At 42.6% G+C, this 27,228-nt stretch overlaps 1 protein-coding gene across 3 annotated transcripts in view; it reads left to right on the top strand.

The window, feature by feature from the left end:
* Positions 1-27,228, top strand: part of LOC143723585 (transient receptor potential cation channel subfamily M member 2-like) — a 98,992-nt gene that overhangs the window by 20,362 nt on the left and 51,402 nt on the right. For 2 of the 3 annotated variants that reach the window (XM_077216217.1, XM_077216216.1), the window contains 11 exons: positions 426-606; positions 1,739-1,905; positions 3,800-3,971; positions 6,854-6,915; positions 7,004-7,204; positions 10,427-10,529; positions 15,018-15,139; positions 20,555-20,881; positions 22,339-22,467; positions 23,029-23,164; positions 23,347-23,492. In XM_077216217.1, coding sequence (XP_077072332.1) covers positions 426-606; positions 1,739-1,905; positions 3,800-3,971; positions 6,854-6,915; positions 7,004-7,204; positions 10,427-10,529; positions 15,018-15,139; positions 20,555-20,881; positions 22,339-22,467; positions 23,029-23,164; positions 23,347-23,492 — 1,746 coding nt within the window. The remainder of the gene's footprint in view (positions 1-425; positions 607-1,738; positions 1,906-3,799; positions 3,972-6,853; positions 6,916-7,003; positions 7,205-10,426; positions 10,530-15,017; positions 15,140-20,554; positions 20,882-22,338; positions 22,468-23,028; positions 23,165-23,346; positions 23,493-27,228) is intronic. The other variant, XM_077216218.1, reaches the window with a different exon arrangement.

Genomic DNA, 27,228 nt, shown 5'->3' with positions numbered 1-27,228 from the left:
CATCAAGACCTGCAGTGTAAACAACTTTGATTTGAATTTGGTTTGAAACTTACTTCGCAATAAATAAAATGTGAAAAGGATCGGCGCAATAAGCATAAGCTTCAGCCGACACCTTTTCGGTTAAGCAACTTTTCTTTTCTTTTTTTTACTATTGTTTACATTGTAATTTAATTTTTGTTTCCATTTTTGTTAGTAAATTGTTTTTCTTTTTTTCCCTTTTCTTTTGAAGTTGACCAAAATAAAACTTAACTAAATAACTAACTAACTAACAACAATAATACAAATTTAGTATAGAAGTATTTGCCAAATGCAAATAAAAATGTCATATTTAAGCTGTTCCTCCAACACAGTTGGAAGGTTAAATATTATAAACTATAGAATTATACATGCGAACTCATAGAAGGGATTCTGTTGTGTGTGTTTAGTATGTTCGGGTGTCATCGGACACCTGTGAGAGTCTGTGCTACAAGCTGATGACAGAACAGTGGAAACTGCGTTCACCAAACCTGCTGATTTCAGTGACCGGCGGAGCCAAAAACTTCTACATGAAGAATCACCTGAAGGACAAGTTCCGTCGGGGTCTCATTAAAGTCGCCCAGACCACAGGTACAGTGATAATATACTATATATGAAATACCAAATGCTTGATTGTTTAAATCAGTGGAAAATGTAAACTATATTATTGCATAGCTCTCTATATAAAAATGGATATGATATTATATGTAGCCTATATTAATAATACATATTTCTCTTGTCTTTGTATGGTGTTTATGTTAATGCATGTGTTCAGTTTAATTTATTATCCCAGAGAGAAATTTATTTTGCATTTATTTTTACAAATAAAATACACATTGCCTTCTGTAGATTTTCTTATAGCTAAATTGAACTAATATTTCATAATTTATGAACTTATATGGTAAATTGCCAGAACCCATACCGTTATTTTTGAGAAGGTCCTGTTCACACATGATCTCTTAATGGTAATTTACCAGTAAATGACTGTATGTCTGAAAGGGGCTAATGATGCCTTAAATGCTAAATATGTAGCCTCGTTTACACTGACAATGAAATGTGACCCAGTTCCGATTTTTTGCTCATATGTGACACAGATCGGATGTGTTGATCATGTAAACAGGAAAAAAACGCATGCATTCGGATATTTCGAGATCGGTTTCAGGCCTCGTTCATATGTGGAAATAAATCAGATATGTGCCAATGCGACTGTCATTTAAACAGGCAGATCTGCACTCCACATCCCTAATCCTACCCAAGGGGTTTACAGTGTATCATGCACGCAAAAAATGTTTTTTGGCGTATAGGCTAAATGGCGCGAGAAATAAAATTAGTGGTAGGCCTATATACGCACTTTCATGAGATCGTGTTGTATGTTTCCACCACTCGAACTTCGAACTTCGCATATATCGACAGAGCTAGCATCAAGCATATTTCGCGTTCATCCATCTGTGCAAGAACCCCCTTCGGATCGGATATAGGCAGCAAATCAGAATTGGGCATCAAGACCTGCAGTGTAAACGAGGCCAGAGTGAATAGCTCTCAATAATACTGACTGAGGTTTTGGCCCGTCACACGCATCAAACCACGCATCCAAAACGCATCTAGCACAAGCTTCAGAATCAAGTTTTGGATGGTTTGTTGTTTTGAGACGACTACACTTCTCTAGTCCCAATGCTGTGTGTGTGTGTGTGTGTGTGTGTGTGTGTGTGTGTGTGTGTGGCAGGTGCGTGGATCCTGACAGGAGGAACACACGCTGGTGTGATGAAGCACGTGGGCATGGCCGTGCGAGATTACTCACTCAGCAGTGGTTTGATGGAGGGACAGATCGTTGTCATCGGTGTGGCACCCTGGGGAGTCATTCACAACAGCGACTCACTGATCCATCCTGAGGTCAGATGTTGCCCACACCTGAGTACATACAGTATATGTGCGTTCAAGTCATGTTGATAAGATCATATTTACGAGTTGAACATGAACTCCACCACAGTCATAAATGCGAGTGGAAAGCTCGGGATTTTCTTTAAGCCCCAATCTTAACAAGTTGTGTGCGTGTCAGTGAGAAATGTGCTGGAATATTTGGCAGTGATATTGTCAGAAAAAACAATCTTAATCTTTGCACAAAAAATAAAATAGCATTGTAATATAAAACCATGTAAAGTAATGATAAAGTTTACAGCGGCTTCATAAATTAATTAAAAACATAAAAAAGCAAAATACACCTGATCCGCATTCTTTGTTCTTCATTTTCTAGAAGTAGAGTTTAAAAAGCTTGCTGTATTTCTGTGTGGTTAATTAAGAGATGGTAATTCTCGCTCCAATGAAAGTGACACACCTGACGTCGTAAACACGAGTTCCCAACTCATAAAATACAAACTTCCCAGGAGGACTTGAACGCACCATGTTATGAACAACCAAAGATCAGTGTAAAGTTAAGAAGTGATTTGGTTTAGTAAATGTTCTACCAGGATGGTGTGCCCATTAAAACACAGTGGATCCAGGACTCAAACCATAGTCTTGAGGTGAACAACAAACCTTGCAACAAAATCATTTTGCATACACCACATACTCACAAAACAAATCTAATCAAATGATGCACCTTAAATTTCAGAAACTGAAAAGATATTCAGCCGAAAATGAATTTGCTGATGGCATGTTAAACTACAACTGTTAACCTTTCAGCAGTTTGGATGCTTGGGCTGGATGGACAATGTTGATTTCTCGTTTTTAATACAGGTTATGAACAACAAACTTCTGCAAAATTCTGTAAAAATTCTCACAAATAAAATTCTCAAAAAATAACTAAACCATTCTGCATCGCTCAGATCAGTTCAGATCTTTTGTATGTGCTTCATTAAATATAGAGCCGTTTTACTCAAGATGCCTTCAAAGGAGCGAGCAAAGATGAGCATGACCGATGTCCATCACATAAACAGATTGATATGTAAATTTGTAAATATGTTTTATTACATTTGTCATCTCACTAACACCCGGATAGTAAAACCAAATAAAACCATAAAAAAAAATAGCTAGGTTAGATGATTACTCTAAGGTCCATAGATATCGCCGTGAGTTCATACGGCTGTTAACACTTTCATTGACAAATGGATGTGATGAGATCTGTTTTCCTGTTTGTTCATGTGACATTCGGCATGGATCTTCATTTTGATGAACTGAGATCTTTAATTCTACAATCCAATAATAACAGCTTTGTTATTTCTGATATGAAACAAAGTCTGAACTTTCAAATTCGCTGTAGCTCCTCGGTTCAGGCGATCATTTTAAATATTTATATGCAACTCCGTTTTTATTTGAGTGTTCAATATTAAATCTGATCAGCTAAATTAAAACTTTAATTTTGGTTTTGGTGCATCACTACAAATGAAATCCTTTGGGAAACCTAACGGCTAAATAAGAAGAAATTGTGCATTGAAATGTGCATTGAAATCACAAGCAATACAATTTACAGTATAATGCTGGTTCATTCTAAATATATTTGTGAATCCGGATTAGAATGTTGTTCCAGTTTTAAAATAAAGCGCAGCAATGATATTTGAGAGTGTCTCTCCCTTTTCAGGAAAAGTATTGCAAAAAGTATCGAAATCGCTATTCTTGACTTGGTATCGGTATCGAAACAATAATTTTGGTATTGTGACAACACTATCCGGCACTGCTTGTCACTGCACATTAAATCAGATTTAGCTTTATGTTGCTAACTGCAGGAATTGCAGTCAACTGGATGCTATTAACGATGTTATAACGAGGTCTTGTCATCTTATTTTGTTAGGGCTGTTTCCCTGCACACTACTCTCTGGACGAGGGCCGTCTCTCGTGTCTCGATATCAATCATACTCACTTCCTTCTGGTGGATGATGGCACTCATGGACATTATGGAGTTGAGATTGAGCTGCGGACCTGTCTGGAGAGACACATCTCTCAACAATCACTGGGAAATAAAGGTGCAGCTTCATTAGATTACACATAATTTAATATCATAATATAATTTATATCATTTGGTTTTTGCAATCACAATAGTAATTACATGGCACATAATTGAATATAGATAAAACATAGATTTGCAGTTTAATGATAAATTATTGTACAATACAGTAGTACAATAACCATCAGTATAAGCTCAAAAGTTTTGGAGTGTTTTTGAAAGAAGTCTCTTATCAAGGCTGAATTTATTTTTATTAAAAATAGTCAAAATTCTGAAATATTATTAAAATTCCAAATAACTGTTTTTTATTCAAAAGATTCTATTGTATTCTGATTCTGTTTTTTATATTGCGTAGCCTAGTTGTGCTTGGGGTCGATTGTTTTATTTGTGGTAATAATGCAATGAAACATGCCAAATTGTGCCAATATATTATTTGGCCATGATGTAATATAAATGCAAAAACAAGAGAGACTAACAGAATATCAATAACTGGCTATGCACTAGTCAATGTATGCTTTTTGCATTTTGTTTTTGCATAGTAAAATAAAACCTGTAGCTGTAGTTTGCCTTTTTTGCCAAATAATTTTGTCAGATAAATACCTTAACCAAGTTTAGTGTTTTGTTCTTCCCTTATTTAAAAATATTTAAACAATATAAAATATTTTTCTTATATTTTGATAAGAAATGTCTTATTTGAAATGAATTATTTGATGTCATTAAAACAAATATCCCCTCCGGACATCACTTTTAGCCTCTAATGTATCTTGTTTTAAGAATATTTACATATTTGTAATGGAAAACATACCAAAAATACAAGTAAGAAAATATTTTTTACAGTGTAACACAGTGTAATGATGGTGCAGACGCAAGGGGATCCATTTGCAGCATTTATTAGAATGGTCAAAACAGACAGGGTCAAACAGTGGCAAACAGAACAGAGAAGGCAAGGCTGAGACAAACCAGGTAGACAGGCAAAGGGTCGAGGCAGGCAGAGAGAATCAGAGTCCAGTAAACAGTCCAGGGTCAGGGCAGGCAGAGAAGGGTCAGCAACGATAAACAATCCACAGGTCAAACACAGAAATCAAACTCGGGAAGATAACGCTCAGAAATGATGGCCGGGGCAGATCAAGATTTCGCAGAGAAGTGGTGTGTGGAAGTGGCTTTTATGTGTGTGTAAATGAAGTGCAGGTGTGTGTGCAATCAGTGCAGTGCAGGTGTATGGTGTTTGGTGTTATCAGTCCAGGGAGGTGTATGATGGGAAATGTAGTCCAAGTAAACCCAGGAAGTGCGTGGCTAATCATGACAGAGCCCCCCCTTTAAGAGCGGCTTCCAGACGCTCAAAACAAAAAACAAGACAAAAAAAACACAAGAGTTCAGGAGGGTGGTGAAGCGGTGGAGGACCGGGGGGAGGGATGGTGGGCCAGGTCCATGAAGGGGAACAGGAACAAGGGGTGATGACTTAGTTGGCGGCCAGGGCGAAACAGAGAGTCCATCGGGCGGCCAGGGCGGAGAAGACAGTCCATCGGGCGGCCAGGGCGGAGAAGACGACCCATCGGGCAGCCAGGGCGGAGAAGACGACCCATCGGGCGGCCAGGGCGGAGCAGACGACCCATCGGGCGGCCAGGGTGGAGCAGACGACCCATGGGGTGGCCAGGGCGGTGAAGAACCCTCGGCCGGCCAGGGCGGTGAAGACCCTTCGGGTGGCCATGGCGGTGATGACCAGGGCGAAGACGACCACTCGGGCGGCCACTGCACAGGAACAGAACCCGGCTCAGGAACAGACACCGGCTCAGGAACAGACACCGGCTCAGGAACAGACACAAACATAGAAACAAACATTGACTCCGGCTCAGGAGCAGACACTGGCTCCGGCTCTGGAACAGCAGAATCTGGCTCCGGAACAGCAGACACTGGCTCCGGCTCTGGAACAGCAGACACTGGCTCCGGAACAGCAGACACTGGCTCCGGCTCTGGAACAGCAGACACTGGCTCCGGCTCTGGAACAGCAGACACTGGCTCCGGCTCTGGAACAGCAGACACTGGCTCCGGCTCTGGAACAGCAGACACTGGCTCCGGCTCTGGAACAGCAGACACTGGCTCCGGCTCTGGAACAGCAGACACTGGCTCCGGCTCTGGAACAGCAGACACTGGCTCCGGCTTTGGAACAGCAGACACTGGCTCCGGCTCTGGAACAGCAGACACTGGCTCCGGCTCTGGAACAGCAGACACTGGCTCCAGCTGTGGAACAGCAGACACTGGCTCCGGCTCTGGAACAGCAGACACCGGCTCAGGAACAGCAGACACCGGCTCAGGAACAGACTCTCTGACGACGGCCATCTTGTCTGTAGACAAACGACCCATCGAGCCGTAGACACTGGCTCTGTAGAAGTGATGTGAAGCGTCTCTGGCTTGGCAGAAGTGACGTGAACAGTCTCTGACTTGGCCATCTTGTCCGTAGACACTGGCTCTGTAGAAGTGACGTGACGCGTCTCTGGATCGGCAGAAGTGACGTGATCAGTCTCTGGATCGGCAGAAGTGACGTGAACAGTCTCTGACTGGGCAGACGTGACGTGAACAGGCTCTGACTGGGCAGACGTGACGTGAACCGTCTCTGGATCAGCAGAAGTGACGCGAACAGTCTCTGACTGGGCAGAAGTGACGTGAACAGTCTCTGGGTCGCCAGAAGTGCAGTGCAGGTGTATGGTGTTTGGTGTTATCAGTCCAGGGAGGTGTATGATGGGAAATGTAGTCCAAGTAAACCCAGGAAGTGCGTGTCTAATCGTGACACACAGATTATGAGCCACACCATTTTAATTTCTTTGCTCTTTAACACTGTTCACTGATCGCTTTTGATTATTTGTGAAGTGTTTTGCCTGTTTATAAGCGTTGTCTTTTCATCAGAGAGTGGCGTGAAGATACCGGTGGTCTGTGTGGTCTTGAATGGTGGTCCAGGAACTCTAAACGTGAGATTTTAAAGTCATCAGTTTCGTAGATCATCATACAGTTGCTGAATGTTCTTTCATTAATCCAAATTCACATATTTATTCACAGACGATCTACAATTCAGTGCTGAACAACACGCCGTGTGTCATGCTTGAGGGATCTGGACGCGTGGCTGATGTCATTGCTCAGGTGGCGGCCCTGCCGGTGTCAAAGGTCACTCTGCTCCTTATCAGCAAGCTCTTGAAGAGGTTTTTTGTACAAGAGTACAAAAGCTTTACTGAGGTGCAGGTCATTGAGTGGACCAAGAAGGTAATGGACAAAAACATTCATACATATTATGACAAAATTACACAGTAGGAATCGAGAAATGGTTCTTATTTAGAACTTGTCCTGTGACAAAGTTCAGTGCCAATAAGAAGTCTCTTCTGTTAATTTATTTGATTAAAAATACAGTAAAAACTTGAATATTGTAAAATATTTTTTAAATTTAAAATAACTGTTTCCTATGTGAAATGATTTAAAGTGTTATTTATTCCTGAGATCAAAGCTGGATTTTCATATATTTTGGAATATATTTTGTGGAAACTGTGATACTTTATTTTTCAGGATTCTTTGATGATTATGAATAGAAAGTAACAAAGAACAGCATTACTTGAAATAGAATCTTTTGAAACGTTATAAATGTCTTTACAGTCACTTTTGATCAATTTAATGTATCCTTGCTGAGTAAAAATATTAATTTCTTAAAACATATTTTCTGACCGCTACACTAACACGTAACGCGTAACACACACTCATTCACTAACATGTAACACACCCTCTTTGCGACTGCTTCACAAACATGTAACACACTCATTGTGACCACTTCACTAACGCGTAACATGCACTCATTGCGACCGCTTCACCAACACGTAATGTAACACACACTCATTGTGAATGTTTAACTTACACGTAACACACAATCATTGCCACTGCTTCACAAACGCATAACACACACTCATTGTTACCGTTTCGCTAACACGTAACACACACTCATTGTGAATGTTTCATTAACACGTAACCCACACTCATTTCAACCGCTTCACTAACGCGTAACACACACTCATTGAGTCCGCTTCACTAACATGTAACACGCACTCATTGCTAGGGCTGTGTTGAAAAAATCGATTCACCAATTCTGAATCGATTTTCATAATAATTTCTAAAGATCGATCCGTAACTCAGAGGATCGATTTAATGATAGGCCTACATTTTCCCCGTGAACTTTAACTTGCCGCGTCATTGAATTCACGCATGCACGCGAGGTGGAAGGACATTAAAACAACGAACATGGCGGTCAGTAACGTTAAGCAAGCGGTTGCTTTGAAAACTCTAGAAACGCTCAAAGCTGCGATCTGGCACCATTTCGGGTTCAGAACAAGCAATGCAGAGAACGAGCTTGACTAAAGCAAAGCAATTTTTAAAGCCTGCCAAATGGAGGTGAAGTATTGTGAATACTACTAATCTCAGGAACCACATGATGCGACATCATCAAGACATCATATCCAAGCCCGCCACCGGACCACAACTCTACAACTGCCAACTAATTCTGCACGCTCTGTCAAAATAAATGAGGCGAATGCGGGCTTCATTAACAAAGATATGCGCCCGTATTCTGTTGTTGAGAACGTGGGATTCAGGCAGCTAATAAAGGTAATGGAACCAAATTATGTCATTGTGTCATAATTTGCAGTTGTTGTCAATTGTTGTCTGTTTACTGTGAAGCCAGTAACCAACAATCTGTTTACATTTGCATTGGCTTAGAACAAATGTGTTCTAAATGTTGATCATTAAAATAAAAAATAAAGGTGCATTTGCATCTGAACTGTAGGAGCTTTTTGGAAAATTCTTAATGTCATTTTTAATAATACATCAGGTTCGCGTCTAAATAATCTGTCTACTGCTGCTGATATACCTCTGCGTCCTCTGTCGTCTACACCAGTGCAAGTTTGTGAAAGCAGTTGTATCAACACTCTGGAAGGGGGATTGTTCTTTACAACCATCAATTCTCCATTAATTTGCAGTTGAATGTCTATAATAATAGTATCAATATGTTGCATAACTACAGTCCTGTAATTCAGGTAACAGCTGGAAAAAATGCTTTTTTCAAAAACACTTATCTAAATCTCGAAGATCGGATCGAATCGAATAATGATAATCGATTCAAGATCTTGAGAATCGGAATCGAATCGATTCTTGAAATTTCAATCGAAACCCAGCCCTACTCATTGCGTCCGTTTCTCTAACACGTAACACACACTCATTGTGAATGTTTCACTAACAAGTAACACACACTCATTGCGACTGCTTCACAAGCACAAAACACACACTCATTGTGACCGTTTCACTAACACGTAATGCACACTCATTGCGACTGCTTCACAAACACATAACACACACTCATTGTGACTGCTTCACTAACAAATAACACACACTAATTGCAACCGCTTCACTAACAAATAACACACACTCATTGTGACCGTTACACTAACACGTAACACACACTCATTGTGAATGTTTCACTAACACGTAACACACACTCATTGCGACTGCTTCACAAACACATAACACACACTCATTGTGACCGTTTCACCAACACGTAATGCACACTCATTGCGACTGCTTCACAAACACATAACACACACTCATTGTGACCGTTACACTAACACGTAAAGCACACTCATTGTGACCGCTTCACTAACAAATATCACACACTAATTGCAACCGCTTCACTAACAAATAACACACACTAATTGCAACCGCTTCACTAACGCGTAACACACACTCATTGTGTCCGCTTCACTAACATGTAACACACTCATTGCGTCCATTTCACTAACACGTAACACACACTCATTGCGTCTGCTTCACTAACACGTAACACACACTCATTGCGTAACACACACTCATTGTGACCACTTCACTAACACGTAACACACTCTCATTGCGCCCGCTTCACTAACAACTAACACACACTCATTGCGTAACATGTAACACACACTCATTGTGACCACTTCACTAACACGTAACACACTCTCATTGCAACCGCTTCACTAACAACTAACACACACTCATTGCGCCCGCTTCACTAACACGTAACACACACTCATTGCGTAACACACTCATTGTGACCGCTTCACTAACATGTAACACACTCATTACGCCCGCTTCACTAACACGTAACACACACTCATCACGACCTGTTCAACAGATGCATAATTTTATGGCAAGTTAGAACAGCCTGAACTGCAACCTGTGACAAACAATAACAATACAGTGAAGTAATCAACTAACTACTATATGTCAAATGTGTCAATCAAGATGCGACTTTGCGAAACAGACTGTCTTTAATTAAATTGTTTTTATAATAGCCTAATATTAAAGCTAGAGGGCCTAAGCCGTGGTGTGGGCCCTGTGTATACAGTATATACTGTATTTAGTACATGAAATAAAAGTGATCTAGAAGATGTATTTATTTTTGAATTTCTTTAGATTCAGGACATTATCCGGATGCCTCATCTGCTGACTGTGTTTCGTATTGACGAGGATAAAAACTGTGATGTTGACGTTGCTATTCTACAGGCTCTGCTGAAAGGTATGATCACTTTTTAGGCAGAACATGCTCACATCCCTTCATTTCTTAATCTGGAAACTGAAGACTTAAATTCACATTCCCAGGCAGAGGGTAACTCGATTATGGTGGTGATGGTTGCATTACTAATGGTGGATACACTATTGTGAGTGGATCTTTAGCTGTAATTTTGACTGATCGAGAGCCAGTCAACATTATTCTTTACGTTTTATAAAATGACTTGAGTTTTGAAGTTGTCTAATGCTTTGGCCTGATGGTTTCTAGAAATAATAAATCACGTTCCTGGAAAAAAAACCCACAAGGGGTTTATATTGTTCAGCTAAGACTGACTTGAGCACATTTATCCTCCCTTGAGACTCTGGAAGCTATTAGCGTTTGTTATATTGATGGATGACATATCTCTTTAATGCTAAAACGTTTTTTAACGTTTTTTAGGTCTGTGCACCTAAGTGAAAAGAGATAGAGCAGGCTGTGAGAAAGGCAAGGGCTTCACCATCTCCAGGGCCTAATGGAGTTCCGTACAGAGTGTACAAGAGTGCTTCGGGAGTTCTACTAATTATTTGGAAATTGATAAAAGTGGCATGGGAAAAGCAGGTTGTACCTAGAGCATGGCGCCGAGCAGGTGGAGTCTTTATACCCAAAGAAAAAGATGCTACAAGCATCAGTCAGTTTCGTCCTATTTCACTATTAAATGCCGAAGGTAAGATTTTCTTCAGCATTATTGCTCAGAGATTGTCAACCTACCTATTAAAGAATGGCTTCATTGACACTTCAGTTCAAAAAGTGGCCATTTCAGGGTTCTCAGGATGCTTAGAACACATCAATGTTATCTGGCAACGAATTAAATCAGCTAAAATAGAGAGGAAGAAGCTCCATGTGACATTCCTGGATTTGGCTAATGCATAAGTGCCACATGAGCTTCTTTGGGCAGCATTTGATTTTTTCAGGGTACCGATGTCGATAACAAATTTAGTGAAAGCTTATTTTGAGATTTGCAATTTAGTTTCTCAACTCCAGAATTCAGCACTACATGGCAATGCTTAGAGGTTGGAATAATGGCAGGATGCACCATTTCTCCACTGGCTTTCACCGTGGCAATGGAAGTAATCATTAGGGCATCAAAAATGGTAGTAGGAGGAGAGCGCTTGGCTTCTAGGATGCGACTACCACCAATCAGAGCATACATGGATGACATGACAACCATGACAACAACGGTAGCCTGCACTAATCAGTTTTTGGGTAAGTTAACCGATAACATTGAATGGGCACGAATGCAATTTAAGCCCTCTAAATCAAGGAGCATCTCGATAATTAAAGGCAAGGTAGTAGATAGAAAATTCTTCATTAATGGTGAGGCAATACCAACAGTTTTTGAGAAGCCAGTGAAGAGTCTTGGGAGATGGTACGATGGGGATCTAAAGGACACAGTTCGAGTGGGAGAAGTTAGACGACAAGCAGTGGAAGGGTTGAAGAGCATAAACAGCTGCGCTCTACCAGGCAAACTAAAACTCTGATGCTTTCAGTTTGGTCTACTGTTACATCCTGTACACGGTCACAGGATGATTGACGGCAGTTTACGGTGACAGGATGATGGACGGGAGTTTACAGTGACAGGATGATTGACAGGGCAGTTTACGGTGACAGTATGATGGACGGCAGTTTACGGTGACAGAATGATGGACGGGAGTTTACAGTGACAGGATGATTGACAGGGCAGTTTACGGTGACAGGATGATGGACGGCAGTTTACGGTGACAGGATGATTGACAGGGCAGTTTACAGTGACAGGATGATTGTTTACGGTGACAGGATGATGGACAGGGCAGTTTACAGTGACAGGATGATTGTTTACGGTGACAGGATGATTGACAGCAGTTTACGGTGACCGGATGATTGACAGGGCAGTTTAGGGTGACAGGATGATTTACAGGGCAGTTTACGGTGACAGTATGATTGACAGCAGTTTACGGTCACAGGATGATTGACGGCAGTTTACGGTGACAGGATGATGGACGGGAGTTTACAGTGACAGGATGATTGACAGGGCAGTTTACGGTGACAGTATGATGGACGGCAGTTTACGGTGACAGAATGATGGACGGGAGTTTACAGTGACAGGATGATTGACAGGGCAGTTTACGGTGACAGGATGATAGACGGCAGTTTACGGTGACAGGATGATTGACAGGGCAGTTTAGGGTGACAGGATGATTTACAGGGCAGTTTACGGTGACAGGATGATTGACAGCAGTTTACGGTCACAGGATGATTGACGGCAGTTTACGGTGACAGGATGATTGACGGCAGTTTACGGTGACAGGATGATTGTTTACGGTGACAGGATGATTGACAGGGCAGTTTACGGTGACATGATGATGGATATGGCAGTTCACGGTGACAGGATGATGGACAGGGCAGTTTACGGTGACAGGATGATTGACAAGGCAGTTTACGGTGACAGGATGATTGACAGGGCAGTTTACGGTGACATTATGATGGACGGCAGTTTACGGTGACAGGATGATGGACGGGAGTTTACAGTGACAGGATGATTGACAGGGCAGTTTACGGTGACAGGATGATGGACGGCAGTTTACGGTGACAGGATGATGGACAGGGCAGTTTACAGTGACAGGATGATTGTTTACGGTGACAGGATGATTGACAGCAGTTTACGGTGACAGGATGATTGACAGGGCAGTTTAGGGTGACAGGATGATTGACAGGGCAGTTTACGGTAACAGGATGATTGACAGCAGTTTACGGTGACAGGATGATTGACGGCAGTTTACGGTGACAGGATGATTGACAGGGCAGTTTACGGTGACAGGATGATTGACAGGGCAGTTTACGGTGACAGTATGATGGACGGCAGTTTACGGTGACAGGATGATGGACGGGAGTTTACAGTGACAGGATGATTGACAGGGCAGTTTACGGTGACAGGATGATGGACGGCAGTTTACGGTGACAGGATGATGGACAGGGCAGTTTACAGTGACAGGATGATTGTTTACGGTGACAGGATGATTGACAGCAGTTTACGGTGACCGGATGATTGACAGGGCAGTTTAGGGTGACAGGATGATTTACAGGGCAGTTTACGGTGACAATATGATTGACAGCAGTTTACGGTCACAGGATGATTGACGGCAGTTTACGGTGACAGGATGATGGACGGGAGTTTACAGTGACAGGATGATTGACGGGGCAGTTTACGGTGACAGTATGATGGACGGCAGTTTACGGTGACAGAATGATGGACGGGAGTTTACAGTGACAGGATGATTGACAGGGCAGTTTACGGTGACAGGATGATAGACGGCAGTTTACGGTGACAGGATGATAGACGGCAGTTTACGGTGACAGGATGATTGACAGGGCAGTTTAGGGTGACAGGATGATTTACAGGGCAGTTTACGGTGACAGGATGATTGACAGCAGTTTACGGTGACCGGATGATTGACAGGGCAGTTTAGGGTGACAGGATGATTTACAGGGCAGTTTACGGTGACAGTATGATTGACAGCAGTTTACGGTCACAGGATGATTGACGGCAGTTTACGGTGACAGGATGATGGACGGGAGTTTACAGTGACAGGATGATTGACAGGGCAGTTTACGGTGACAGTATGATGGACGGCAGTTTACGGTGACAGAATGATGGACGGGAGTTTACAGTGACAGGATGATTGACAGGGCAGTTTACGGTGACAGGATGATAGACGGCAGTTTACGGTGACAGGATGATTGACAGGGCAGTTTAGGGTGACAGGATGATTTACAGGGCAGTTTACGGTGACAGGATGATTGACAGCAGTTTACGGTCACAGGATGATTGACGGCAGTTTACGGTGACAGGATGATTGACAGGGCAGTTTACGGTGACAGGATGCACGCGACAATTCTGTCCGTTAAAGATGACGTAGTATGTCCCAAAGCTTGCCTACTCTTTTGCTACACATTCAAAAGTATGTACTTTTTCTTCACAAAAATAGTACATACTTTTAGGGCGTAGTATAAGTAGGCGAATTGGGACGAGAGTTAAGTGACTTTTAAAGTCAGAGGTAATGAGATAATGAGACCGCTGAATACAAACAGTGATAATGAGATCAGGCATGGGATCAGTTCTGGGAAATTTAGTTTGTGAGGGAATGACAATAGTCTGGGGTGAAGCGCCCTCTGGTGGCTATCAATGGCACTCCAGCTAAGAACATTTTTTAATATTTTTGTTTTGTTTTAGTTAACAATAACAGCACTGCACATTAGGCAACATTTCTCATGTAATCAAGGCAACATTTCGTAGTATTATTTTATTTTATTTTATTTTCAGTTACCAAAACATTTTTTGATAGTTTTAGTTGACAATAAACTATAAAACTAAAGATTTGTGACGGGGTCGGGGACATGTTCAGGAGGAGAAATACAAAAGACAAACTGGTAAGAATTGCCAAAATGCTACTGGATAAGTCATGTGTTGTTGCCCCTCAGCCTCCAGAAGTGATGAACATGCTGGCCGCCAGTCCTGGAAGAGACAGCTGGAGCTCGCGGTGGCCTGGAACCGGGTCGACATCGCACAGAGTGAGATCTTCACCGAGGAGAGCCAGTGGACGGTGGGTAAAAATAATGCAAACATCTACGAGAATTACAGAGACATCACAAAAAATAAAACTAGTTGATCAACTGGAAACTTTTGCACATGCCACATTGAAATAATGTTAATTAAATTTTCTAAAATGCATCAAGTATGTTCACTGCACAGGTTGTGCCCCTATTATGCTATTTTAAAGGTTCCTCACTTAGTTTTGGAGTCTCCTATAGGTTTACATGCATCCAAGGTCAAAAACACTTTTATTTTCTCATAATATACACTGCGGTTCAAAAGTTTGTGGTCGTTAAGATTTTTAATGTTTTTAAAAGAAGTCTCTTCTGCTCACCAAGGCTGCATTTATTTGATAAAAAATACAAAACAAACCCAGTAATATTGTGAAATATTATTTCAATGTAAAACAGCTGTTTTCTATGTGAATAATGTCACAGTCTTCGTCTACACCATTCTGTCTCGTCTTCACTACACTTCCCAGAATCCCTCGTGTCTTCACACCTGAACTCACTCCCTCAACAACCCACCTGTTCATCGTCCTCCTCATCCGTGTCACCTGTCTTCACCTTGTTATGTTTGATTTGTATCTGTATTTAGTTTGCTTCTGTTCAGTCTATCCTGGTCGGTTCTTGTTAATGTTTCAGTGTTTTGTGTGTGAGTTTACCTTTTGCCCCTCCAAGGGTGTAACTTAGGTTTGAGAAGAGGGGGGGACACAAAATGCGGGACATTTTTTTCGATTTGAATCCCATTCCCTGCATTTATACATTTAGGGACTATGGTGATACAAAATCCAGGAAATAATTAAGTTGATTATAATGATAAATTCTGCCAAAAATAAAAGTAGACTACTAAACTATGTATAACAAAAAGATTTCTTAATTTTTTATTGTTTAATAGGGGCCGATTGCCAAGACTTGAGAGAATCATTTTATAAAGTAAAAAATGTTCACCATTAATGTTTGTGTAAAAAAAATTTAAATTATGTGAGACCCAATTTCCACTGTAATGTAAAAACAACATAAAGACCGTATATTTTAAATAATTGTTTAATAGCATCTTTCATGAATGAAGGCCAGTATCACTGATATTAATATAACTACTGATGTCTAAGATCCCCCCCCCCCCCCAAATTTGAAACATTTATTAGGCTTAAAAAATATAACAACTTTTAATTTAAGTGAACTTTAAACAATCCTCATATAAACCCAATAAATGTCATATTTACCTGTGCCCTTCCTGTATAACAGGATATTCAGAAATTAAATAAGTTTATCAAATAGTCTGCACTGCATACATTATAAATTAAATATAGATTAATCCTTAGCTACAAGCGTTCTTTAGTCACGAGCAGTGAGTAATTTGCTCTGTTCCCCTTTGTTCTTTGGTTAACTTAACTGATAGACAGAATTGGCTGCTGTCCCTTTAAGATCTGTCGCTGATGACAGGATCTTACGCATTTAATTTTCTCATTTACTCTTGACTTTCATTTAAGATTTTATTTAACTCATTTAAGACTGTTTTTGTGCGAATTGAAAAAACTGAAATTTTGGCATAAATGTGTGTGTTATTATTCAAGCGCGAAAGAGAACTGGATTCCGGCGCGCTGTCTCTGAATGTCCTGACGCACACGACGCACAGACAGCGCACCAGAATCCTGTTCTCTTTCGCGCTTATTCAAGTTCAAGAACTTGAAAGTGGGGGGGATACAACCAGGATTTTGAAAAGTGGGGGGGACATGTCCCCCCTGTCCCCATTGGAAATTATGCCCGTGTGTCAATCAACCTGCCTGTACCTGTTTGTTGTTTTTGGATATATATTAGTAAATGTTGGAATTGAAGCCTTTTGACTCAGCCTTCTTCTTCAACCCGCACCCACACCGTGACAGAAGAACCGACCAAGAGATGGACCACTTTGCAGCAGTCAAACTACTTTGTCTTGAGCAGAAGGACCGTTCCCTCGAGGAACATTTAGAGGAATTCCTCAGCCTCATGCCAGCTACAACTTTCCCGGACAACTGCCTCTGCAGCTTCCTGCATGCCGGCCTCAACATCGCCACCAGAGAGCAGCTGTCCGGAGAAGGCCCTCAATGGAGCTTCTCCAGATATGTAGAATGGGTACTGGTGTCCTGTGATTCGCCGCTCACAGTGGTCGGTGACGAGCCTGTAATCAGGTCTGTCTATGGGCGTCAAGGGCTGATGTCCAGTCTGGCAGATCCACCGTTAAAGGCCGCACGAACCGCAAAGAAGCCCGCCCAGCCGGGGTCTCATCCCGCCGGTCCCGTCCAGCCCAGAGCCTTCACCGCTGGTCCCGTCCAGCCCAGGGCCTTCACCGCTGGTCCCGTCCAGCCCAGAGCCTTCACCGCTGGTCCCGTCCAGACCAGAGCCTTCACCGCTGGTCTCGTCCAGCCCAGTGCTTTCATCCCTGCTCATCCTGCTCCACCCTGGAGGCTTCCTGCTCCTGTGAGGCCAGGACCTGATCAGCCTTCAGGGCGCCCACCGTCCCATCCCTGTTGTTCCAAGGTGTGAGGTCACGCCTACCGGGAGGGGGGAGTTATGTCACAGTCTTTGTCTGCACCATTCTGTCTTCGTCTTCACTACACTTCCCAGAATCCCTTGTGTCTTCACACCTGAACTCACTCCCTCAATTACCCACCTGTTCATCGTCCTCATCAACCGTGTCACCTGTCTTCATTCTTGTTATGTTTGATTTGTATCTGTATTTAGTTTGCTTCTGTTCAGTCTATCCTAGTCGGTTCTTGTTAATGTTTTGGTGTTTTGTGTGTGAGTTTACCTTTTGCCCATCAACCTGCCTGTACCTGTTTGTTGTTTTTGGATATATATTATTTCTACTATGTTTTATTGTCTATTGTAAAGGACTTTGTGACCCTGTCTGTGAAAAGCGCTGTATAAATAAATTGTACTTATTTACTTATACTCTGCTCTGATTGGTCAGAACGCCCAGTCTGTTGTGATTGGTCTACTCTGCTCTGATTGGTAAGATGGCCCAGTCTGGTGTGATTGGTCTACTTAGCTCTGAACGGTCCGATGGCCCAGTCTGTTGTGATTGGTCTATTCTCCTCTGATTGGTCGTATGGCCCAGTCTGTTGTGATTGGTCTACTCTGCTCCGATTGGTCAGATGCCCCAGTCTGTTGTGATTGGTCTGCTCTGATTGGTCAGATGACCCAGTCTGTTGTGATTGGTCTGCTCGGCTCTGATTGGTCAGATGACCCAGTCTGTTTTGATTGGTCTACCCTGCTCTGATTGGTCAGATGGCCCAGTCTGTTGTGATTGGTCTGCTCTGATTGGTCAGATGACCCAGTCTGTTGTGATTGGTCTGCTCTGCTCTGATTGGTCAGATGACCCAGTCTGTTTTGATTGGTCTACTCTGCTCTGATTGGTCAGATGGCCCAGTCTGTTGTGATTGGTCTGCTCTGCTCTGATTGGTCAGATGACCCAGTCTGGTGTGATTGGTCTACTCTGCTCTGATTGATCAGATGGCCCAGTCTGGTGTGATTGGTCTACTCTGCTCTGATTGGTCAGATGGCACAGTCTGGTGTGATTGGTCTGCTCTGCTCTGATTGGTCAGATGGCCCAGTCTTTTGTGATTGGTCTATTCTAATCTGATTGGTCAGATGGCCCAGTCTGGTGTGATGGGTCTACTCTGCTCTGATTGGTCAGGTGGCCTAGCCTGTTGTGTTTGGTATACTTTGCTCTGATTGGTCAGATGGCCCAGTCTGTTGTGATTGGTCTACTCTGCTCTGATTGGTCAGATGGCCCAATCTGGTGTGATTGGTCTACTCTGCTCTGATTGGTCAGATGGCCGAGTCTGTTGTGATTGGTCTGCTCTGATTGGTCAGATGACCCAGTCTGTTGTGATTGGTCTGCTCTGCTCTGATTGGTCAGATGACCCAGTCTGTTTTGATTGGTCTACTCTGCTCTGATTGGTCAGATGGCCCAGTCTGTTGTGATTGGTCTGCTCTGATTGGTCAGATTACCCAGTCTGTTGTGATTGGTCTGCTCTGCTCTGATTGGTCAGATGACCCAGTCTGTTTTGATTGGTCTACTCTGCTCTGATTGGTCAGATGGCCCAGTCTGTTGTGATTGGTCTGCTCTGCTCTGATTGGTCAGATGACCCAGTCTGGTGTGATTGGTCTACTCTGCTCTGATTGATCAGATGGCCCAGTCTGGTGTGATTGGTCTACTCTGCTCTGATTGGTCAGATGGCACAGTCTGGTGTGATTGGTCTGCTCTGCTCTGATTGGTCAGATGGCCCAGTCTTTTGTGATTGGTCTATTCTGATCTGATTGGTCAGATGGCCCAGTCTGTTGTGATTGGTCTACTCTGCTTTGATTGGTCAGATGGCACAGTCTGGTGTGATTGGTCTGCTCTGCTCTGATTGGTCAGATGGCCCAGTCTGTTGTGATTGGTCTATTCTGCTCTGATTGGTCAGATGGCCCAGTCTGGTGTGATGGGTCTACTCTGCTCTGATTGGTCAGGTGGCCTAGTCTGTTGTGATTGGTCTACTTTGCTCTGATTGGTCAGATGGCCCAATCTGGTGTGATTGGTCTACTCTGCTCTGATTGGTCAGATGGCCCAGTCTGTTGTGATTGGTCCACTCTACTCTGATTGGCCAGATGGCCCAGTCTGGTGTAATTGGTCTACTCTGCTCTGATTTGTCAGATGGCCCAATCTGGTGTGATTGGTCTACTCTGCTCTGATTGGTCAGATGGCACAGTCTGTTGTGATTGGTCTATTCTGCTCTGATTGGTCAGATGACCCAGTCTGTTGTTATTGGTTGGCCGCTTACAGCATGTGTTGGAAACGAAACAGCCATAACCATATCTGAATTTCTCCTCCGGATCTTCTTCACCATTTGATACACAGTGATACAAACAGTAATGATGGCATCGCTTTTACCATATCAATTTCAGCGTGAGTCCTCATACTTTTGAAGTGCATGCAATGAAAACAGCATCTTATTGATATGTCAACAACACAAACCAAAGTCAACGTAGACGTTGTTTGCGGGCAGCCAATGAAGACCATAGGCTGGCCTGGCATTATGCAAATTTGTTACAAACATAAGTAGGTTCAGCAGGAAGTGAACTCATTTCAGGCAGTTCAGAACCGATTCTTTCTTTCAGGAGACAAAAACTCAATTTACCTGCACTTTGATCTTTGAAACTTTGCAGACCTTTTACATTCAAAGAGCTATATTATACACTACATATCCAAAAAAGCATAATAGGGGCACTTTAACGTCTTTTCACCTGTCATTTGGTCAGGGCTTCACAAACTTTTGCATGCAACTCAGTATTTAAAGAAAAACTGTGTTCATATAGTGCTTGTAGGAGTCTCATTGAATGTTTATTATGTTATTGAATGTTTATTATATTATGATTTGTTGATATCTTTTCCGTCTCAGTCCTGTGATCTGCATCCGGCCATGTTTTCTGCGCTGGTGGGTGACAAACCTGAGTTTGTGCGGCTGTTGCTGGAGAATGGAGTGCATCTGCCTAAGTTTATGGAAGAAGAGGAGACTCTCTGTAAGCTCTACGCAAAGCTACCCTCCTGCTTCTTCAAGCGCAAGCTTGAAAAACGGGCCCAGGATGACAAAACACGGACCCCTGGAAGCAAAAAAAATTCCTTGAGTCACATGTCTGAAGAAGTGCGCCACCTGCTGGGAAGTTTTACTCAACCGTTATACGTCTCTTCACGCTACAAGACAACCAAAGATGATGCCAGTGTAACGGCAAGTTTGAGATTTGAGATCTGAACCGGAGAGAGTTGACATGAAACGGCTTCACAAACAGTCTTTTCAACCTCATAGTATCATTATTTCTGTGATGCAATAGTTAAAATGATCATAGAAGTACTTGGATTAAACTTTAAAGTTCAAATATGAACACTGATGTCTACGATAGCGATCAAAATCAGCTTTTGATAGAAACTTGGTGCTTAAAGTAACACCAGGTAACTTTTCAACCTTCATAATATATTTCCAAGTCTCTTGTGATGGTACATCGACTTACAATAGGTTGAATGACACGTCTGCCATAGCCTGACGGGGTCTGAAGCGTTTTTAATCGTACTTTTAAACTTCGGGTTTCGGGTAGTAACCGGCAAACAAAGAGAACTACAAAACTCGACTGCTTTACGGCATATACGTCACTTCCACCACCACCCCCACTTCCTTAAAATCGCAGGGCTGTCAAGTGTCACGCATTGAGCGTAACAGTCACTCATTTCGGTCTTTTGTCACGCTCTCCCGCCACACATTGTATTTCTCACGCTGAAAAACTATTTGTAATATATTTAATATGCCGCAGCGCCCAAAACTCTGGCCGCTCCGCTCTCACTGTGGAACAGGCATGAATTCAAGCGCGTCTCCTCTGGTGTTGTTCGTCTGGTGTTGCTAGCCAATCAGAAAATAGCACTATTGTATCTGGGTAACATTTAACGCAACAACCAATGACACCCCGTAGTCTGGGGTGTTTTTTTGTCTGCCTGACTATGTTACGGAAGCTATCTTATCCTCCGTTTATCTTCATGAATCAGGTAATGATTATATTTGTCTTGCCTCAAGCTATAATGCAAATCGATTTGTAAAATTTGCAGATTTATTTATGGTAGCTTGATAATATAATATTGACGATATATGGTTATTATCTACCACCCAAACAATGCATTGAAGTATCATATAGATTCAGTAAAACGGTAACCAATAGACTAGGCTACTATAATGACACTGGCTTGTAAACGTGATCATCGCGATCATTTGTCGTTAGAAAAAGAATAAAACCCATGAAATTATATTCATATGACATGCTTAAATATATGCCACTGTACCTGGGATGAAGACAATTCACACACGACGCAAGCAGAACACCTGCATGTGACCTCCTCCTAAAGTGTTATCATGGTTGTCAACAAATGCACGATGACAGAGTTTACGACAGTAGTAGAGGACAATACTGTTTCCCAACTGTAGGGGGACCCCGAGAGCAAACGTTACCTGGTGTTACTTTAAAATAACGCATTTATCGATTGTATTGTTTCGACCACTAAGTGGCAACAAGTGACTGTTAAAAACTATTTGTTATTGAATCATCAGTAAATAAAATCATCAAACTATAAAGCTTTAATTCTAGTTTGACAGTAATGAAAAGAGTCTGACTGTTTTATTCATTGAAGCCCTGCATCTTTCAGGTGCTGTCCAAAGGGTCAAAGGATCAGCCATGTTCTGATGATGACCCGACCGCACTCGCGGGACGGGATCTCTTCCTCTGGGCTGTTGTGCAGAATAACAGAGCACTGGCAGAGATCGGCTGGGAGCAGGTACAACTGAGACAAACTCTTGGCTTGAGATTTATATTTATATAATATATGTATATATATTATAGCTTTATATTCACATGTTTTCTGCCTCAATTTGGTGATATAAGCTGATATTTTGCTGAAACTGATCTTAAATGTGTAAATGTTTGTAGGGAGTAACTAAATAAAATAGTACTCTACTCTTTGGAAAACTTTTATTACTATTATTTTTTTAAAATTTATTAAAATGTACTACTATTATAGTATTTATTGATTTTAAAAGAGCTTTTATTTTCATATTTTGTTTTCATTTTAGTTTTGTGTGTAATTGTACGTCTTGTATTTATAGTCTTTTGTTAAAGCTTTCTGTTCATACTTTTTTTAATATATTATATCAATGAGAGTTTTTTCTATTTTTATTGGTTGTAGTTTGCATAAATGTATTCATTCAAATATTGTTTTGTGACAGGCAAATACTGATCTGATTGCATGAAAAAATCAGATAATCTGATTCTGTATTTAAATAGCATGAGAGTAGTTGCAGTGAATATTCACAAATGTGTGTGTGTGTTGTTTTTGTAGTGCAGAGACTGTATCGCAGCCGCTCTGGCCGCCAGTAAGATCTTGAGGAAACTGGCGCAGGAGAGCGGCGAGGATGATAGCGAAGAGGCAGAAGAAATGAGAGAACTGGCCAACCACTATGAGAAACAAGCCATTGGTATGATTTCAGATTCATTCTTTTATTGTCCTTAATAGAGGAAATTTGTACCAGGAGTAACATGTGTATACCACCCAGAATACACATATTTAGTAAAATAAAAAAAATGTTGTGTAACAAACATCACTTCAAACCTTTTGACCTGAGCCGTGATGTTTAACCCTGTGTGTGTGTGACCTCAGGTGTGTTCAGCGAGTGTCACAGCTGGGACGCCCAGCGAGCGCAGAGACTCCTGATCCGTGTCTCTCCGTCGTGGGGCAGAAGCACATGTCTGTGGCTCGCTCTCAAGGCCGATGATAAAAGCTTCGTCGCTCACTCAGGAGTGCAGGTGAACCCAGTGGCATATTCAGAAATATCTGTCTTAGCTTATTATACTCGGAAAGGAGAAAGTACTTCAACATTGAAAAAATTTCACTTTGAATATAAAACATTGATTTTAATGACTGATATCTATTTTTTTATGTTTAAGTGTTCAATAACCAATATGCAAATTATTGCAAATTATTGTTATTAAATATTACATAAAAATAATATATTGCACAGATAACAAAATGATAATTTGTACAACAACAATAATAATAACTCATTGTTATTAATATTATACAATTTTTTTTTATTATTTATGCAATTATGTTTATATATATATATATATATATATATATATATATATATTGTTTTGTGGTCTTAATAGTTGCAAATTATTACTATTAGTGTAATACAAATTTTTGTTTTTGTTGTATTTTATATTATTATATTATATTTATATAACTGTCACAGAGTCAGCCACACCTTCACAGCCCCAATCATCACCCAATCACCAGGTCCCGCCCACTCGTTCACAATCACCAGATTACTGACTCGCTGCACCATCACTCTCTCATCAACACAGCTAAATATTCACAGTTCACCATACACTCATTGTCTGGTCTCGTCGCAGTTACAAGTGCTTACCATCAGACTCCTTACCCGTCTACTTACCTGTGATTCATCTCGTCAAGCTTCCAGTCTTCTGTCCGTCTTCCTGATCCAGATCTCCTGTCGTCTTTTTCACTCGTCACCTGCACAGAGAATCCACTTCAGTCTTCACCAGCTAAGTCAACATCATCAGTCAACAAGTCACCATCCTCTCACCATCATCTGGTTCCTGCTGTTTCACACCACTCTGCTCAATAAACACTGTTTTCACTATAACACCGGTCTTTGTGTTGTGACAGAAGACCAGACTACAATACAGAGTCCTGCCGAACCAGCGAGGAGCATCCACCAAGATCCGTTTGCTGAACTCGTGCAAGCAGTTTCATTTTATATTTTACAATATTATTACAACATTATTTTCTTGTTATCTCTGTAAAACTGCTTTGAAACAATCTGTATTGTAAAAAGCTCTATATAAATAAAGGTGACTTGACTTGTCTGGACGAGCGCTGCATTGGGCGCAATCCATTTGGCATGCCAACGGCCCGGTCATGAGTTCCTTAACATCATTCACCAACCACATTAAAGAAGTCTCCGGTCAAACTGCATCAGTATTATCCGTCCATGATCAGCTGTTCAACTCCCATTAATGCATATGCTTTTCAATTCAGCACTTTTGCGGCATCTTGCTTCAAGAACTGCCTTTTCTCTGTGCTCAAACTGTCCACCCGCCGGACCTGTCGACACCCTTTGAAGTCTTCATCCAATATTGAAGTGAACTCCACTTCCGTTGAGAGTCCAGAAACCGAGAGCAAAACTGAAATTCCTTTAGTACCGGGCGTTCCAGGATGTGTTCAGCAAGTGGTTGGCGACCCGTCTACCACCTCATCGGCCCTGGGACTGCGCCATCGACCTGCAGCCTGGGGCCACTCCACCGAAGGGTATGGTCTACCCTTTGTCCATCCCAGAGCAGAAGGCCATTGAGGACGTTCAGGAGGCTCTCAAACAACGTTTAATCCAACCTTCTACGACCCCTGCTGCTTCCAGCTTCTTCTTCGTGGCCAAGAAGGATGGAGGCTTGCAGCCATGCATCGACTACCGGGCACTCAACTCTCAGACCGTCCAATTCAGCTATTCTCTTCCTCTGGTCCCTGCCACCCTAGAACTGCTTTGTGTTGATCGTATCTTCTCCAAGCTGGACCTGCGTAGCACCTAAAACCTCATTCGAAAACGTGAGGGGATGAAATGAAGACGGCGTTCATCACTCCAACAGGCCACTACGAGTACCAAGTGATGCCGTATGGCCTGTCCAACTCCCCCTCCGTATTCCAGGGGTATATGAATTAGGTGTTCTGGGAGTACCTCCAACGCTTCGCCATCTTCTACATCGACGACATCCTGATCTACTCACGGAACATGGCTGAACATCGCCTACATTTGACGCAGGTCCTCCAAATGCTGAGAGAACACCACCTCTGTCCCGTTTCTCGGATATATCATCGACCAACGAGGTATCCAAATGGCACAGAGGAAGGTGGAAACCATACACAACTGGCCCCAACCTGTCACTATCAGGGAACTCCAACGCTTTCTAGGCATCCCCAACTTTTATCGAAGATTAATCCAGATTTACAGTCTCCTCAACTCACCTCACTCCTCAGAAACCGGCCCAAGTCTCCGTCCTGGAACCCCTTGGCCATAGAAGCCTTCCAACGGCTGAAGAATGCCTTCATCATCGCTCCAATCCTGGTACATACCAATCCAGAAGTTGACGCCTCTACTACCGGATTTGGAGCGGTACTATCCCATCGGCAGGGTGAGCCTCCTCGACTCCATCCATGCACCTTCTACTCCAATAAGCTGTCCCTGGCAGAGCAGAATTACGACATTGGAAATCGTGAGCTGCTGGGGATCAAGCTCACCTTGGAGGAATGGAGACACTGGCTGAAGGGAGCTCACCACCATATATAAGTCATCACAGATCACCGGAACCTGGAATATCTCATAGAAGCCAAGCGACTCAACCGAAGACTAGACCGTTGGGCTCTGTTCTTCACATGGTTCAACTTTACCGTGACCTACCGACCCGGTACCAAGAATTGCAAGGCGGATGTCTTGTCCCGTCTGTATCATCCTGAACCTGAATCCAGTCCTCCAGAAACTGTCTCCCTCCAGCCATGGTAGTCAGTCCAATCCAATGGTCCCTCGATGATCAACTCCTCCAAGCCAACCGCAACGAACCTGCTCCGCCGGGAGGTCTTGAGGGACGGTTGTATGTACCTGCCGTCTGTCCCTCATGGAAGCAGCACACACCTCACTGGGCTCTGGACATCCAGGCAGCCAGCTAACCCTCTCGCTCCTACAAGATCGCTACTGTTGGCCCAGGATATCTCCCGGTACATCAAGGGATGCTCAGTCTGCCATCACCAACACACAGAGGAAGCTACCCGAAGGAAAGTTGGTACACCTGCCGATACCCAAACGCCCCTGGTCTCATCTGGGCATTGATTTCATGACTGACCTTCCTCCGTCCAACCATCACACCTGTATATTCGTCGTCATAGACCGGTTCTCCAAAGCCTGCAAACTCATCTCCATGAAGGGCCTGCCCACCGCGTTTGAAGCCGCAGAACTCTTCTTCCAACAAGTTTTTCATCATTATGGCTTTCCAGAAGACACAGTATTGGACAGAGGTCCCCAGTTTATCTTCCAGGTGTGGCAGCCCTTCTTCAAACTCCTCGGTGTCTCAGTAAGTCTATCCTCAGGGTACCACCCGTAGACAAACGGCCAGACTTGAGCACAAGATCCAGGAGATCGGGAGGTACCTGCGGTCATACTGCCATCAGAACCAGGACAGCTGGAACCGCTACCTCCTCTGGGCGGAGTATGCCCAGAACTCCCTGCGTCGAACCACCACTGGGCTTACTCGGTTCCAATGCATCCTCGGTTACCAACCTCCTCTCTTCCCCTGGTCCGGAGAACCTTCGGAGGTGCCAGCTGTCAACTACATTTTACATTTACATTTAGTCATTTAGCAGACGCTTTTATCCAAAGCGACTTACATTTGAGGATTAAACCAAGCGAGTCATCATGGAGAGGCAAAAACAACGCAAGAAGTGCTCAGAATACAAAGTTCAAACATTGCTCAG

Source organism: Siphateles boraxobius, unplaced genomic scaffold, assembly GCF_051911475.1.
Source record: "Siphateles boraxobius isolate OS27281-9 unplaced genomic scaffold, OSU_SipBor_1 7, whole genome shotgun sequence".
Taxonomy (NCBI): domain Eukaryota; kingdom Metazoa; phylum Chordata; class Actinopteri; order Cypriniformes; family Leuciscidae; genus Siphateles; species Siphateles boraxobius.
The sequence above is the reverse complement of the archived record's forward strand: the minus strand, read 5'-3'. Positions and strand labels throughout refer to the sequence as shown.